This window comes from Psammomys obesus, unplaced genomic scaffold (assembly GCF_907164565.1).
Source record: "Psammomys obesus unplaced genomic scaffold, mPsaObe1.curated_primary_1811, whole genome shotgun sequence".
Taxonomy (NCBI): Eukaryota; Metazoa; Chordata; class Mammalia; order Rodentia; family Muridae; genus Psammomys; species Psammomys obesus.
This window is the reverse complement of record NW_026589732.1, coordinates 5,488,217-5,506,158: the sequence shown is the minus strand read 5'-3', so window position 1 is coordinate 5,506,158 and position 17,942 is coordinate 5,488,217. Positions and strand designations below refer to the sequence as shown.

At 39.8% G+C, this 17,942-nt stretch overlaps 1 protein-coding gene across 2 annotated transcripts in view; it reads left to right on the top strand.

The window, feature by feature from the left end:
• LOC129675224 (acyl-coenzyme A amino acid N-acyltransferase 2-like) overlaps positions 1-17,942 on the top strand; it is a 31,969-nt gene that overhangs the window by 3,870 nt on the left and 10,157 nt on the right. The window contains exons 1-3 of one of the 2 annotated variants that reach the window (XM_055605244.1): positions 6,360-6,547; positions 13,562-14,058; positions 15,202-15,404. In XM_055605244.1, the coding sequence (XP_055461219.1) occupies positions 13,599-14,058; positions 15,202-15,404 (663 nt within the window). In that variant the 5' untranslated portion in view covers positions 6,360-6,547; positions 13,562-13,598. Of the gene's footprint in view, positions 1-6,359; positions 6,548-13,561; positions 14,059-15,201; positions 15,405-17,942 lie in introns of those variants that run through there. The other variant, XM_055605243.1, reaches the window with a different exon arrangement.

Here is a 17,942-nt window from a genome sequence, read left to right as displayed (position 1 = left end):
TTTTTATTTATTATTTTATTTATTATTTATTTTTTATTTATTAATTACAGTTTATTCACTTTGTATCCCAGCTGTAGTCCCCTTCCTCATTCCCTCCCAATCCCCCGAATCCCTCCTTCATCCCCTCTAAGCCCCTTCCCAAGTCCACTGATAGGGGAGGTGGTCCTCCCCTCCATCTGACCCTAGTCTATCAGGTCTCATCAGGACTGGCTGCATTATTTTCCTTTGTGGCCTGGTAAGGCTGCTCCCCCGTCAGGGGGAGGTGATCAAAGACCCTGCCACAGAGTTCATGTCAGAGACAGTCCCTGTTCCCATTACTAGGGAGGACACTTGGACACTGAGCTGCCATGGGCTACATCTGTGCAGGGGTTTCAGGTTATCTCCATGCAGGGTCCTTGGTTGGAGTATCAGTCTCAGAAAAGACACCTGGGCACAGATTTCTTGGTTCTGTTGCTCTCCTTGAGGAGCTCTTGTCCCCTCCAGGTTTTTTTTTTTTTTTCTCTTCCTTCTTTCATAATATTCCCTGCACTTTGCCCAAAGTTTGGCTATAAGTCTCAGCATCTGCTTTAATACCCTGCTGGGTCTTTCAGAGGCCCTCTGTGGTAGGCTCCTGTCCTGTTCCCTGTTTTCTCTCTCTTCCAATGTCCATCCTGTTTGCCTTTCTGAATGAGGATTGAGCATCTTACCCAGGGTCCTCCTTCTTGCTTAGCTTCTTTAGATGTATAGATTTTAGTATGATTATCCTATATTATATGTCTATTTTCCACTTATAAGTGAGTATGTGTGCCTTTCTGCTTCTGGGATACCTCATTTAGGATGATCTTTTCTAGTTCCCACCATTTGCCTGCAAATTTCATGATTTCCTCCTTTTTGATGGCTGAGTAGTATTCCATTGTGTAAAAGCACCACAATTTCTGTATCCATTCCTCAATTGAGGGACATCTGGGTTGTTTCCAGCTTCTGGCTAGTACAAATAAAGCTGTTACAAACATGGTTGAACAAATGTTCTTGTTGCATACTTCAGCATCTTTTGAATATATGCCTAGTAGTGGTATAGCTGGATCTTGAGGTAGCACTGTTCCTAATTGTCTGAGAAAGCACCACATTGATTTTCAAAGTGGTTGTACAAGTTTACATTTCCACCAGAAATGGAGGAAGGTTCCCCTTGCTCCACATCCTCTCCAGCATGTGTTGACACTTGAGTTTTTTATCTTAGCCATTCTGATGGGTGTAAGGTGAAATCTCAGGGTCGTTTTGATTTGCATTTCTTTGATGACTAAGGACATTGAGCATTTCTTTAAGTTTTTCTCTGACATTCTATGCTACCTCTTCCTGGGTCAGTTCTGGGCTGTCCTTCCTCCTGAATCAAGTTATAGTGGCCTCAAATTAGAGACTTAATCCTTTTAACCTTAGGAGCTTTCATCATGAGGTCTGGGACCAGCCCTACACCCAGGGTATCATGTTCAGCCTTAAGCTGCTTCCATGCAGGGGATGGCTTCTTCCCCCCCCCTTCCCCTTATCTCAGGGTTAACCCTGGACAAGGCAGGGGGATTATTGCTGCACATCCTTTAACCTCTCTGCCCATTTTCTGTTGATTCCATGAAATATCCAGTCATTCCTCCTGGAGCAAATAATTGGGAACACTTAGAGAATTGATCCCATTGGATATCAGTCCCCCATCACTGGAAGCATTCTATAAAAATTCAGTTTGGCTCCATTTTAAATTCATATTCTCTTTGAGAAAATTTCCTCTTTTTAAAATATTTATTTATTTTTCAATGTGATATGTTAAACATTTATTAGCTACTTTCTTCCAGGCACTGAGCACAGTGTTAAATAAGGCAGAATTCTGTCCTTGAGGCATTTACAATCCGTGGCATTGATGTCCAATGGGAGAGTCCCTGATGACGAAAATGCCTTTTTACTTTTACACTAATATAGTAGTCACCAGCTATATTTGCTATTGAGTAATTAAAATGTCATTACTGTAAGTGAGGAACTAACTTTTAATTTTGTTTGTTTTCAACGAATTAATATTGCACTTACAGCATAAAAGGAAGAAATCTTTTTACTCTACTACATGTTAAGCCTATAATGAGATGGTTGGTTAAACTGTTAAATGCAATGGGTTGGCTGTAACTGCCAAGGTATTAATAGTATATATACATATTACATATTAATACTACAATACATATGTATATATAGGCATATATGCTGTATATAGCATACACATGCACTATATATATGTATAGGCACCACAGTTATGTGTTAATGGAAGGACCACAAGTTTTTCTTGCCAGAGATACGGAGAATGACTCTCTTTTCACCAAGCAGGAACTTTCTCCAAGCCTCCTAGGGAATGGGAGCTTTTGTTGAAATGCCTGACCTTGGGAAAAGGGCTTTCTTGGGAGACCAGACATACCATCATAAAATACTGCACTTTTTTGTATGGCTTAGTTTATCCAAAGAGCTGAAACTTACAGAGAGGCTAGACTAACATTACTGTGTATATAGACAAATATATCTGTATCCCATACAGATATAAATTAGGTGAGATGCCAAGGAACTTGGGAAAATGAGTGCAGATTAATCACAATGCGAGATCACAAGGAGGATTTGACGCTGAAAGTAACGTCAGCTTCCATAGAACACTAATACTATTAATCAGCGGTCTTCTCTGTCCACCCTCCGATTTTAGTAGTTCGCAATTTTCTTTCATGCTCTTTCTCTATCCAGGGAAGACTAGTCAGTGTCTGTGCCTCAGTGAAATATGACACACCAGAAATAGGAAAGCAAAACCTTTTCCCCAGCCTTTGAGTTACAGAGAACCTAGTGGGGTCTGCGCGTTACCAAGTCACCCATGGGTGTATTGTTGCTGGCACTGTGTTGTTATTGGAGGCAGGGCCTCGCCAGCTGCTTGAGTTCATGCGATCCTTCTCTTCAGTCTCCAGAGCTGCTCGGAGGACAGGTGCGCACCAGCCTGCTCAGCAGCGGGGTTTTCTTTTTGAATGCACTGTACTTACTGCCTTCAGACTGGACAGGCGGCTTTTAGTTCACCACACAGTTCCTGTGTTCCACCTAACTCTGGATTTGATTTACAGTCTTAGCTCACGCGCATGTCTCCCTGTTAGGTATCTCAACTCTGCACAGTTTACAAAACAGGCTTAGCAGAAGGTGTCATGTCATATGGGCAGGGCTTCTCAAGCACCGGGGAAATCATGGGAAACTTCCTGGGGGTCCAAGAAAAAAAAAAAAAAAAACGAAGTAGTTCAAATTCTGTTGTTACGATTGATTCTGCCACCCAAAGAAACAAAAGTTCAAAAGGGAAATTATTTTAATTTAGAAAAATAAAAAAGGCATACATGAAATTTTGTGTGTGTGTAGAAGTTTGTGAAATATAATTTAATTCTTTCCCATTATATCTCCTTCCAAATGCCACCAGGGAGTATATTTAACTAAATGCAGTAATAGTAAGAGAAAGAAACTAATACATTAAATATCAGAAAGCATACAGAAATGGAAAGAAGAGGATGAATAAACTGTCGTATTTCTATTCCTTTAATAACCTTGAAATTACAGGGTTTTGTGTACATATATACACATATGTGCCATAGTTCAGGTATAGATGTACATGTCATTGTGCATGTATAGAGATCAGGAGATAACTTGAGGAACTTGGTTCTCTCCTTCTGCCATATGGTCCTGGGGACAGAACTCAGATCACCAGTATTGTGGGCACTGAGCCATCTCCCTGCCTCAAATTTCTATTCCTGTTTGGGGAAAATAAAGTTTATACTTACGGTCAAATGGCATGAGCTAAGATGCAAATTTTTTAATTTGCAAAACAATAATTTCTTTGAAAAATTGTTGTATTTTTAGAACTTTTTGTTAGACTATGCAAAATGGAATAGGACAAATTATATTACAGCTACTGCAATGCCCAGAAGTGACGTCTCTGTGTGAACAGAATTATGTTACTTTATAAGAAACGTCTAAGATGGTAGTGATTCCTCCTCGCTAATTTTAAGAGGCTTGTCCCCGATTTCTACATTCTCTTCCATTTTAAATTCATTTTCAAAATTATCTTACTGGTCATTTTAAAAAAAATATATAAATATCACAAGATATAGTATTTTAAAAACATTACAAAATACCAAAAGAAACCCTCACCTCGAGTTACCAATTTCTTTTTTTTTGAAGATTTAAAAAAATTTTTTTAATATTAGTTACAGTTTGTTAACTTAATGTGGTGCTTTTTCCCCCCCACATGATTTAAAATTTCAATGTCTATAGCAATAGAAAAGTGACAATGTACAGCTAAGTGCCAGTGCATACAAACTCATTTCAAGAATGCAATTTTTTCTCTGGTTTTCAATTATACAAATTATATTGGCTCAGTGCCTTAGCTCACTCCATGGAGTTTTAAAAAAATCTGCTCTAAGCCTGGCACATGCCTTTAAATCCCAGCACTCAGGGAGGCAGAGGGCAATGGGTCTCTGTGAATTTAAGGACAGCTGAGTCTACAAAGTGAGTCACAGCTACACAAAGAAACCCTGTCTTGAAAACAAACAAACAAATAAAAGAAAAATAAAAAATAAAAAAACTTACTCGAGGTGACTAGAGAGGGAAACGCAAAGGTATTCCATCTGATGTCCTCTTTGTGTATATAGCACTCAGTTACCATCAAGACCATCCATCTTGCATGCAAAACTAAGAACGGACTCAATCAAGTGGACACTGTACTTTTATGTACTATTGTATGGGAATGTGAGACCTATACAGAAATCACTAACAGGGCTACTTAAACACTGTCTAAGCACCACAAGACAGTTGAATGTTGTTTCCTCCATTCCCCATTAAAAGCCCTTGCAGAAACTCTAGTGATATTTTTGAAAGACCCTTAGTTGAGAGTCTGATGTGTGTAAGTATAAAGTCTCATATGGTATGTGTGTGTGTGTGTGTGTGTGTGTGTGTGTGTGCTTGTATTTTAAACCTGAATATTTTTGTGTACCAATTGAATCTCTAAGGGAATGGTACATAAAGAACAAATAACAAATGGGCCTGATTATGTCTTAGATCCACCAAATTGATAATCATTTGTAGAAAGACAAACCCTAGAACTTTGGCTTGAAGGAAGCATACTATGTTTTACCCACTTGTAAGGGCACCTTTGTTTAGCCGATGGTCCAGGGGTTATGAATATTGAGTTACCAGCCACATGGTCATATGGTCCTTTGTACTCTTGGTTGGTAAACCTGAGACACCACACACCTGCATATTCAGTTGGCTGATCAACAAGCCCTTCTCTGTTTACCTCATAGGTTTGCTTATGGTGAAACAACATAATCCTCCTTAGAACAACTCCAAATATAAAGTTTCGCTATAATCTAAGTCTTTTTATTTACCCCAGTGTAAAAGGTAGGAATTTAGCCTTATGATAGCATTGACCATTATGTACAATTTCTGGCAAGTCAGAATCAATAAACTGAAATATTTAACAGGAAATATTAAAAGGTAAATATCCAGAAAAATTAAAAGGTAAATATCAACTCTCAGTAGACACTTATAGGCTATAACTTTTTGAGACCCATCACCACATATCACTTTCCTCATGTATCTATCTGTATACTCTTCTAAATAAGGATTGTCACCTTGGGACTTTATCAAAATAGGAATGATTACATTCCAAAATAGCTTAGAAGCTAAGGTATTAAATTAAATTAAAACCCATATTCAGAACAAAAGTAAATACCATAATTACAGCTTTTAGTAGACAAAGAGACAAAGGAATATCTCAGTTTGTAAAGCACATATCCCAGAACTCATGAAAGAATGGCAGTGTATACTGGCACACATCTGTCATCTCAATACTTGCGGAGGTAGAGAAGGGAAAATCCTTGGTGCTCACTGGCCAGCCAGTCAGGACTCATGGTGAGCTTCAGGCCAATGAGATCTTGTCTTAAAACAAGGTCCATGGTTTATCATGAAGATAACAACCAAGGTTGTCTTCTGGTATACGCACATGTAGTCTCTCACACACAAATATATGCACATGCGTACAAACAGGCATACACATACGTACAAAACAGATGAAGAAGCGAAACAGCCATATCCACTAGAAACAAAGAGAGTCAGGAAGCCAGCACAGTTGCTTGACACAGTTCCGGCAAAGCTGGATGGATTACCATAATCACTGTTCTTCTATCTGCAACTTTTGGGTTTTGGTCTGGATAATTATTAGTTTGTCTTTGTTCTAAGAAACCCATACAGATAAGCAAGAACGTGATTGGTACACGTCAGAGCCAAAGAAGTGGCCTGATTGCTATAAAGCCAGAGATAAAAAACAGTCTGACTGCTGGAAAGTCTAGAAAGTCAGAGCCACAGAAGTGGCTGATTGTTAGAGATCCCTGACCATCTCCTGACTCCCTCCCCTTGTGGACTCCTGTCTGCTCTGTGGACACCCCATCATCAAAGACTCTCTGGCTCTCCTTGCCACAGAAGTCCCCTGGCAACCCTGAAGGCACAACCCTGAACAGCAAACGTAAAGGTAAATCTACTTGAAGTAAGAACCGAATTTTATCAAAGGGCGAGCCCCCTAGGAAGAAATACACCACGTAGTGAAAGGTGAAAAGACTGAAAAGACAAGAACTATAAATAAGTGATGGGCCATAAGGAGTCAAAAGGAAAAAGATTCTTTGTAGATATAATACAATATAGTTTCAAGAAAAGGGAAATCAATGTTAGTACTTGACAATCAACTGTTTTTTTTAAATTTACACAGCGATGTAGTCCTTGGTTCCCAGACCATGGGACTTTGGATTCTGAAACCTGAGACAGACTAGGAGTGGATATTTAGAAGAACGGACCTAAGAAAATGCCTGCTGAGGCTTTCTCTTTTTGGAACATTTTTAGGAAAGCTTTAGATACTTGCAAGCCTAAAGAGAAAGATACTTTGCCTTGCTCTTCAGCAAGGTAAGATGATGGAGAAACTACTCCATCATTAGATCATAAGACTAAAAACACCCCTCCCCCCATATTCCCTGCTTCTCATAAGGCTTTTAAGTTTGAGAATGATAACAGTGAAGATAAAGATGAGAGTGACCAATATCTCCTAAGGAAGAGACAGATTTAGAGGAAGAGGCCACATAAAACCATAATCCAGATTGTTCTTTGATACCTAAAACCCGTCCCAGACTAATGAGTTTAAAAAGGGCAAAATCCCTGTTTCTTCACTGAGATTTAAAGAGGTTTTTTTAAAAAAAAATTTTTTTATTTAACTTTTATTAATTACACTTTATTCATTTTGTATCCCCCCATAAGCCCTTCCCTCCTCCCCTCCCGGTCCCACCCTCCCCCTCTTTCTGCATGCATGCCCCTCCGCAAGTCCACTGATAAGGGAGGTCCTTACAAGCCCATCAGTTAGGAGACAGATTGGCTGTTTCCCAGTTATTTTTGTTGATGAAGGGGATGAGGAACCTTCATAGGAACTTTTACCCTATAAACTTTTAGAAGAGCGTAAGCAAGCTGGGTGTGGTGATAGGCACTTTTAATCCCAGAACCCAGGAAGGCAAAGGCAGTCAGATCTCTGTGAGTTTGAGGCCCGCCTAGTCTACAAAGCCAGATGAGGAAAGCCAAGGCTACACAGAGAAAGCCTGTCTCAGAACCCTCACCCTCCAAATCAAAAGAGCTTATGCAGGCAACTACAAATGATAAAGCCACGTCTTTGTATGCAATTACTTTCATGGAAAGTTTGACCAGTAGATGGATGACCCCTTTATGACTGGCTTCAGGTTGCTAAGTCATGTTTGACGAGGAAAAACTTTTTGCTCTGGAGAGCAAATATTTTCCACCCATCCAGGAGTCTCAGATTTCTAAGTAGGTGGTCAGAAGCTATTTCAATAGTGGTCCCTAGGAAAATATTCTTATCAAAGCCTAGTCCTTTCCTGTCTATTTAGATTTTGTTTAGGTTGTATGGGCTTTGTACTACCCTGACTATTTTTCCCTAGTCCTTTATTGGGATCAAATTTCATTTGATCAAATATCTGGAGAGCAAATATTCCTCTAATACGAAGAATTAGCAAAAAAGGAAACTGCCTCACAAACATTGGCAGGAGAGGGAGTAGAATGACTATTCTTGTGTTAATGGGAACTGGAGACTGGATTCTGATGAAAGTTCAACCACATTTTATTAAAGATGTTCTCACTTAATGCCCAGCTATTGCTGAAGCAGCAAAAAGAAGTCTCCCTTACTCTGACGTTAAGACAGCAAGATTAATAATATTGGGCAAAAGGCTGATGAACCTCTTGATTTTCATATTCTGACTAATGGAATCAGTGACTAAAGTGGTTCCTCAAGATGAAGCTGCGCAAATACTATTAAACAGCTGGCTTTTGAAAATGCAAAATCTGCTTGCCAGACTCTGCTAAGACCAATTAGAAAATGAGAAGAACTTAATAAATTTGGTAGAGTATGTTCTGAGGTCACCCCTTTACAAGGGGTAGGTATTGCAGAAGCTCTGCAGGAACAGACCACCACTCAATTTTTTAGAAGTCAGAAAAACCACCCAAGGAGGAAGGAAGAAAGAATTGTGTGTGTGTGTGTGTGTGTGTGTGTGTGTGTGTGTGGCCAGCTAGGTCATTTTAGTAGAAACTGTTTAAAGAAAGGAGAGAGAAAAATTCCCACTACAGGGACGGCCACATGTGACAGTAGAATGCCACAAACAACTTTCATTAATTAACTTTCATTAATATGTCCAAAACAATATGCTCTTACTGTCAAAAGGGCTTTCATTAAAGAAGTGTCATTTCAAATATCAAAGGATGGAACACTGTTCCCTCCTAAAAGAGCTCGAGGAGAAATGCCTAACTCTGCTAGTGAGAGATCAGGTCTGCCAGCCAGGAAACTGTGTGCAGGGCCAATCTCAGGCCCCTCAAATAATGGGGATGACACAAAAACCCTTTTCTTAGAAATCAAGGGTTTGGCTCTATTGATACAGCATTCTGGATATAGGAAGTTAAAAATTCACGCCCCACAAAAATCTTAAAGGCACAGGGTAATGCTATTGAGGGTCTTATAAATTCAGGATCTTAGTTTCTTGTATTGCTGGAAAAAGACTGGCCTTCCTCTTGACAAAATGAAAATGTTCCATCAACTTTAATTGGCTTAGGACAAGTTGCCAATGTGGCAAAAAGTGCTGATTTTAACATGGTGAGATGAGTTTTCTGGCTCCTTTTATCTCTATATGATTCCATCTTTACCTTTCACATTATGGGGAAGAGACATTTTTGAACAGATGGGAATTATTTCAATAAGTTCAAATGATAAAGTTGCTGCTCAAATGATACAAGTGAAATCTGATCCCAATAAAGGACTAGGGAAAAATAGTCAGGGTATTACAAAGCCCATACAACCTATACAAAATCTAAATAGACAGGGACTAGGCTTTGATAAGAATATTTTCCTTAGGACCACTATTGAAATAGCTGCTGATTCCCTTACTTAGAAATCTGAGGCTCCTGGTTGGGTGGAAAATTGGCCCCTGACTACAGAAGAGATACAAGTAGCCACAGATCTAGTTAATGAACAATTGCAGCCTATAGAAACCTCCCGTAGTCCCCGGATTACTCCTCTGTTTGTCATGAATGGAGACTCCTTCAAGACTTGAGAAAAACTAATGGTAACAAGGAAGACATGGGGGCTCTTCACCTGGTCGCCCTTTCCTTCTGCTGTTCCTAGAGATGATAATATAGTTACAGATTTACAAGGTTGTTTCTTTACCATTCCTTTAAGTCAAGACTGTAAAAGATTTGCCTTTAATCTTCCCTCTACAAATTTAACACACTCACATCATAAATACAAGGTGTGAAACATAGTCCCACCCTTTGTCAAAAATTTGTAGATATGGCTTTACAAAAAAAAATTAGAGATAAATACTCACAGGTTTATTTGGTTTGTTGTATGGACGATGTCCTCATCTTCCACAAGGACAGAGCCTACTTACAAGAAGTGTTGCAGCAACTGATTTCACTTATGGTTTAAGGTGGCCCCACGAAAGGTACAGGTGTGGCCTTCATTTAATTACTTGGGTCCTGTTTTAAGGACACAAACAGTGACCCACACGCCTTTGGAATTAAGATAAGATAAGATAAGCACAACACTGAGAAACCATTAAATGATTTTCAAAATCTTTTAGGGGATATAAGTTGGACCGATCCTTTTTAAACTACAGCCACTGCTGAACTTAAGCCTTTGTTTGACATACTGAAGAGAATCCATGCCTGCTCAGATCATTAACCAAAGAGCCAAAACAAGCTCTGTAATTGGCACAAAAAGAGATTTCAAACCAACAATTGGAGCAAGTTGACTACACAACAACCTTGGAATTTGGTTGTTATATCCAATCCTCATTACTCCCACTGAACACCCCTGCCAAAATGGGCCACTTGAATGGATCACGTACCTTCGAGAGCTAGAAAAATTGTTACTTCATATCCCTCTGTAGTTGCCTCTTTCATCCTCACAATTATTCTGTTCTGGAGAAGGCCCCTTCCTGGAAGGCTCCCAGTGAAGAAGAAAAAAGAATTCTCTTGTTAAATTTTAGAGGACTTTAAAAGGCAGATATTGTCTTAAATAGTAGGTTAATACCAATTACAAGAGGGTATAAAAGAAAGGCTCAAGTAACTCAGCTCTATGAGACGTTTCTAAAACGTCTTCTTTAAGAGATAAGAAAATAAAATACATTATTCATAGGGTAATTTCAGGTGCTTTAAGACGAAAGATTGGGCAAAGAGTCACCATTGTAAGTAAAACAAAGATGAAAAAAAATTAGGCTTTTAGCAATGTTCTGGGGTAGACCAAAGGTAAAATAAAGGAAGATTGCTTTTTCTTTCAGTAAATTCTCTTCATATTAATTGAGGAATGTAGTCAGAACAACTTGAAATGTGAACATTTCAGGAGCTATACTGTGCATCTGATGTTTAGTATGCCAGTATCTTTGAGGACATCCTAAAAAAAAAAAAACAAAAAAAAAAAAAACAAAAAACAAACAACAACAAAAAAAACCCACTGAAGTTAGAAACCTATGTCCTGTGGCTCATTGGCTGTCAAACTTAAAAATTAAAAAAAATCAAAATCAATGACCACTCAAAACATTCCTGTTCTCTAGTTAGAAAAATTTAAATCAGCCTGTGGCAAAGACCTGTAACTCAGGGAGGCAGAGGCAGGTGGAGCTCTATGAGTTCGAGGCCAGTCAGGTCTATGAAGTGAGTCCAGGGCAGTCAAGGCTACACAGAGAAACCCTGTCTCAAAAAAAAAAATGATTAAAGAAAAGGGAAGATGTAAATCAGGGAGGATAAATGCATATTCTGCAGCCAAGGAGCCAAGGGAAAATCTGCTATCCTCTGCTGGGCAGAAACAGTACAGCTGCTACAATTCTTTCCAAAGATGCGGGGGAGAAGTGGTAGCTTAATTTCTTATTCTTCAAGCTCCCAGCAGAGCTGGATAATCAAAGGAGAAAGGGCTGTCTGGTTGATGATCGTCCTAGCGATTCCCACAGTTCACAAGGAAAAGGACAAGTGAGCCTGTCCAATAGGAAGTGTCCATGACTTTGACACTAGCATTTGACACTTTGACATCATCATTCAGCAGCATTGTCATAAAAAGTGTAGCAGAAAGTGACTCCTCTCCAAAGGTCCTTCATTTTATTTTGCAGGAAATGCAAAAACAAAGGCATTCAGGTTTGTTTTCATGAGTAGAAAAAACTCAGTCACTATAGGAAGCAAAGAGCTCATGCTCAGTTCTCCTGAAGAGAACGCAAAGTAGGAAGTAGTCAAGGAGAAAATGCTACTTTGTATTTAAAAAATAATTTTCAGAGACAGGTGTAATATTCAGCTACTTGAGAAGCTGGAAAAAAAAAAGAATTATTTCAGCTCATGAAATGAGGCTAGACTAAACAATATAGCAAAACCTGTTTCTTTAAGGAAAGTACATGTATGTGTGTGCATGTATGTGTAAAACATATTTCATATTTTCAGGGACTGCCCTTCCACTGTTACATTAAAAATAAACTCAGTTAGTGTAAGATAGTGGAGGCAGAGGATCACTAGTTCAAGGCTAGTCTGGGCTACATAGTCAATTTGCAACCTGACTGAGCTGCATGATATCTTGGTTTCAAATCCAAACCAAACAACAACACAAACAAACAAACAAACAAACAACCCTGAAATCTGGGTGCAGGCCTTTCAACAAGTGATAAAGATCTAACCACTATCTGTAATTGTGAATTTAAACATGTACAAGTGGCTCTAGTTGGGTCACAAAGCCAAAAGGTAACATAATTAGTTGTTCCATCCTGGCCTAAAGGTAACAAAACCAAAGAAAACAGATGACGAAAAGTACTGTTATTCCTTCCTGTCCATAAAACTAAAGGACATGCTGATTATGGTAAATACAGTTAATATACCTTGTTGTCTACGACACATCCGTGAGTTCTATACCACATGGCAACTTTCAGCTGAGTACAGGGCTAAACCAAATTATGTGCACATACATGCACACATATGAATGCATGCATGTATGTGTGAGAAAGAGACACAGACACACGCACAGATACAGAGAGAGCGAGCCAAGGTCTAACTATGTGGATACTCAGCCTCGCCTAGAACTTCCTGTGTAGCCCAGGCTGGCTTCAAACATGTAGTGATCCTCCTGCCTCTACCTCTCAAATAGTGGGTTGCAGGTGTGCTTCACTGTGTTTGACTATAACCCAAACAGTGTTCAAAGTTAACTATTTTCTCCCTTAGTTGGCCCGAAAGTGTGAAACACTGTTTTCATGTCCAAGGTCACGGTCATTTTTGGATAGGGGCAGGAGGAAACTGACTCCTGCAGTATGTCTTCTGATCACATGCACCCAGGCATGCACATGCAGACACATGCACACGTGGTAAACACGTGTAATTTTAAAAGTGTAACTCTCTATCTCTCCATACCCACTCTCCTTTCAAGGACTCTTCCTCTTCTGACCCCAATAATTCTGCTCATGTTTCATTCTGTGTCCCTTTACCAAGGAAACCAGGAACCTGCAAAAGGGACTCGGCCCCTTGTTGCATCACCATAATGGATTGCCTATTATCTGATTACTCCAGACTGAAACAGGCAGGAGAGCCGTACTGTCCTGGAGCCATAGCTCATGTGTTATTACCTCCCTTAAAACTTCACAGACACCCTACAGGGAGTATACTTTTCATAGCATTAATGATCGACTCGTTCAAAACTACAAAACTACAGTTTTGGAATGGCCAAGATACGAATCTGCGAGGTCAAATCTAGTATGAATTCCCAGGTTTACTCTCCATTATTCAACAGATTTCAGCACTACAACATATGACCAATGTTCCCACTCTCTCCCTCTCTCCCTCTCCTCCCACACTCTCCTCTTTTCTCCCTTCCTCTCCCAGTGCTACACATTCTGTTCTAAAGTCCTTGGAAGTTTCATTTAATCAGCCTTGTCTTGGCCTTTCCCTGGACTTTAAGTCTCCAGCTCAGTTTTCTCTTTCGTTGCAGGGAAGAAGCACCCCTTGACCCACTCACCAGCCTGCCAATGTTCCAACTGATAGCCACCCCTTCAAATGCCCTTGCAGACGAGCCTGTGTCCATCCGAGCGACAGGCCTGCCTCCATCGCAGATAGTGACCATCAAGGCAACACTGAAGGATGAGAAGGAGAATCTGTTCCAATCCAAAGCCTTCTACCAGGCCAACAATGCTGGCGAGGTGGACCTGGAGCAGGCATCAGCTTTGGGGGGTGACTATGTAGGGGTCCATCCAATGGGCCTCTTTTGGTCTCTGAAGCCCAGGAGGGTTTTTCAGAGGCTGATAAAGAAAGATGTGAACAGCCCCTTTTGCATCACGCTGGACCTGTATGACTCTGTTTGCTTGGCAGATTCAGTCCCAACTCTACCCAAGGCCAGCCAGATAGTACAGCGTTGGTTTGTTGGCCCTGGGGTTCAACGGGAGCAGATCCGAGAAGGTCGGGTGCGCGGAACCCTTTTTCTCCCTTCAGGTGAGAAGAATCTTTGTTGATACAGAACATAGCTTCTTAAATATTTTTTCTACTTGTGACCTCTTTTCCCTGTAGAAATTTTCGCATGATTCTGCGTATGTAAGTATATGAAGTAGGTATAGAGATGAAACAGTTACTGATAACAAGGCAGAGAAAATGATTTTAAAATAGTTCATTGTTATATACATGATTTTATCATTTATTAAAGAAGAAAGGAAATTTGCATACTGATGAGATGAATAGGCTTACCTATTTTTCCAAAAGGAATTAAACTTTGTTTAAATATTTGAGATTGTAGGGTATGACTAGATCATCTTCATTGTTTTTCAGGATTGGTTGGTATTTTAGTTTCACAATTGCCAATGGTATGAAATCTGCTTCACACTGATACGCAGTACCAAATTGCAGTATGTTTAGGGCCATTAAAAACTTGTTGAAAATTCTACCCTCATCCTAAGTCAAAGTTCACTTAATGAGTTTTTATGAAACTCAAGTCAGTAAGCCAAAGAGCAATTTCAAAATCAGACAGTCTAACACAATACAATACGAAGATTTTGTAATTTGATACATGCTAAAGAATTACGACAGGAACACATCAGAAGTCCTCGCTTTCTGTAGTTAAACCACTGCGAGTCCATATAAACAAAAACTGCACGTGCAGTTAAGAACACTGTGGCTCATAACATACAACAGATAAACTTGAATCTGCGCCCAGGTGTTCGAGGTAGCAAGTTTTTGTGATTAGAGCTAAATTGTCACATGCAGAGATAAGAGTTCCTGCTGTGTGCTCAGAATCAGGGTGAGTGAGATCCAGGGACATCAGCGGAAACAGCTTGGGACTGCTACTCACTTCATTTTGAATTGTATTTTGGCCACATGCGTCATTTGGTCTTATTGTCAAACTTCTCTTCCACATTCACTGTGTGAGCCCATATGGATTCATGACTCACAATTTACAAAGCTGTAATAGAGGTAACAATTTGGATGAAGTAAACGCGCCCTCTCTTGTGGACATTTGTGTGTGTGCATGCATGTGTGTGTATGAGTGTGTACCAGTGTGTGCCTATGTTGTATGCCTTTGCTTTGACTGCCACACTTAACTGTTTTATGATCCCATTTTTCTTGTGCCCTTTTTCCTCCCAGGAGAAGGTCCTTTCCCAGGAATCATTGACTTATTTGGAAAGATTGGGGGTCTGATTGAATTTCGTGCTGGTCTTCTGGCTTCCCACGGCTTTGCAGTGCTTGCATTAGCGTATTTTGCCTATGAAGACCTGCCTGGCAAACTAGTGGAGAAGGACTTGGATTATTTTGAGGAAGCTGCCAATTTCCTGCTAGCTCATCCCAAGGTACTTAAAATACTTTCCATCTCACCTTGCAAAATCATAGGAAAGAAAAATCACATATGTCTGGTCTCATTTATGCAGCCTTGGGCAGGGCACAGCTTACATTTTAAGAATAATAGAATTGTTGAGTTGGCTAGTAATTACTGTTTACTGGCACAAAGAAGACAGTAAATATATCGTGCACGTTGTGATTCTCTTCACTGGGAAAAGTCAAAACATGTTACATTTGAAGCTCTTGAAATATATTCATAAGCAGCTCTTTATTGTTCTATCAGCCACTGATCCTGAATCCTAAACGCGATACATTTTTATACATCAGTGATGATCGCTGCATGATATAGTCCTAGCATAGTTCACACTAAAGCACTAAGACCAATGCAGAAGTTCAGAAATTGATTTGAAGCACAAGAGGACCAGCAAACAATTACCGGCAAAACTGAGTCGGTCCAATAATCTGACTTCCTGAATTAGCTCTTCAGTTATTTTCAGAGCTGGGGGTGGGTGGATGGAGCAACTAGCCAGAAGCCATGCTAGCCAGAGAAATCTGAAACGAATGGGTCCTTCTACAACTCATGAATAAGTATCACTGCAGCAATGAAAATGAGGTCAATAGACAAGTGCCCAGCACCAACTGAGAGGTGGTCCAAAGGCAAAATCCCACTCCCTAATTATTGATCAGAATTTTCATGTTAACATGAAAACAGGTATTTCTTATACATATTAAAATTTGTGATTGAAGAGTACATCTCAAAACCTACCTTTTCCTAACCAGTAAATATCAGCTGAATTGTGACTTAGTTTTCTTGCAGAAGTCTCAAATTATTGATATTTGTGCTGAAAACATGAAGAGTAGATACCATAAGATCAGAGTTGAGATGTTACTAAATTTAATTATATTAATTTATCATTTTATTGATCAACAATGTCCACTCAAATATTAGGTACTTATGTCTAAGCTAGCAAAGGTAAAATAATGATGGTTCATACCTTGAATTTGCTTAGTGAGCACTTTGCACACTAGCAATATTTGATATATACCACCTCATCTAACATTCACAGTAGCTTCATGGCATAAATATCAAAGGTTAAGCATTCCTCACCCCAAAAAACCCAGAATCTAAAATTTAAAACATTTGAGCATCAACACAATGCTTAAAAAAGCTATTTTGGACTACTGTGCGGATTTCAGATTTCTAAGTGGGATCTATGCAAATATTTCAAAGTCTGAAAACTACAGATCTGAAATACTCTTGTCTCCAAGCCTTTCAGATGAGGGCTAGCTATTCCATCTGTAACAGAATTGTTTAATTTTCTCTTGTGAGAAAGCTTACTTAGATAAAATGTGTCCAGAGTATGAAGCCAGAAAATGACAACAGTCTGGTAGTGTCTTTGTTCCAACTATCAAGTAGTTTTTGACTCCCTAGCTCTATCATTCTGTTCACTCTAACCTGAATTCTTCTCAAGGAGAGAATATTTCTATTGCTGCTGCCTGTCCAGAATGTTTCATCTATTCTCACTTACCTGTCAAATTGCTTCTTTCTGCATGTTCAGTCCACCAGAATGAGAGAAAGCCTTCCTTCTAGGACCCTCAGCTTTGGTCTGTTGAACAGAGAACAGCCTTTTGGTCTGTTCAACAGCCTGCTTTCAATGCTTCCAGAGCTATCCCTTAGATTAATGGGGTCAATAATATATATGTGTAAACTTTGTTGCTGTACACTAATATTTTCATGGGAATTTTACTCATTGAATATTTAAAAAATGTAGCAAGCATACTATGTGCCCCTCCTTCATCTGTGTGTATGGGGGGGGGGTTGAAGAGGGAGAGGGAGAAGAAGAGGGAGAGAGAGGGAGAGGGAGAGAGAATTAGGTTGCCATGGAGGCCAGAAGTCAAATTTGGTGTGCTTTCTTTTTCAACATTCCCCCCCCCTTTTTTTTTTTGCCAAGGCTTCTCAGTGGCTTGATACTGACCATGTAGGCTAGGCTTACTGGCCAGTGAGGGCCCTGGGATTTGGATGTCTTTGCCTCTCCAGTGCTTGGAAACATAGGTCCTGGGGGTTGAACTCGGGTCCTCATGCTTGCATAGCAAGCACTCTACTACTGAGCTATCTTCCCAGCCCAAAATACCTTTCTTCTAGTGAAGACAAGAATGTGATTCTTTACAAAGCCTGTTTATGCTCTTGTGTTGTTCAGTGTTGTTGGATTCTCACTGCATTTTCAGAACTCTACTTGAAAGTGTTTGTTTAAGATAGGTCTCCCTATGTAGACTAGGCTGGACCGGAATTAAAAATCTTTGTCTTAGTTTCCCTGGTGTTGAGATAATAGGACTGTGCCACCACCCCTATCTCTAGAACTCTACTTTTAATGAGGTTTTATTTTGGTTGTTCCAACATGCATGACACAGTTTCCCCCAAGATGATAAAGCTCAGAGAAGGCATTATTAAATGGGTAATAGTCTCTGGATTTCACAAGCTGGAAAACCTGGGTGCCAGAGTTTGACTGTTTGACTGCCTTACCTTCCTTTGGGAGAGCTTCTTCCTTTAA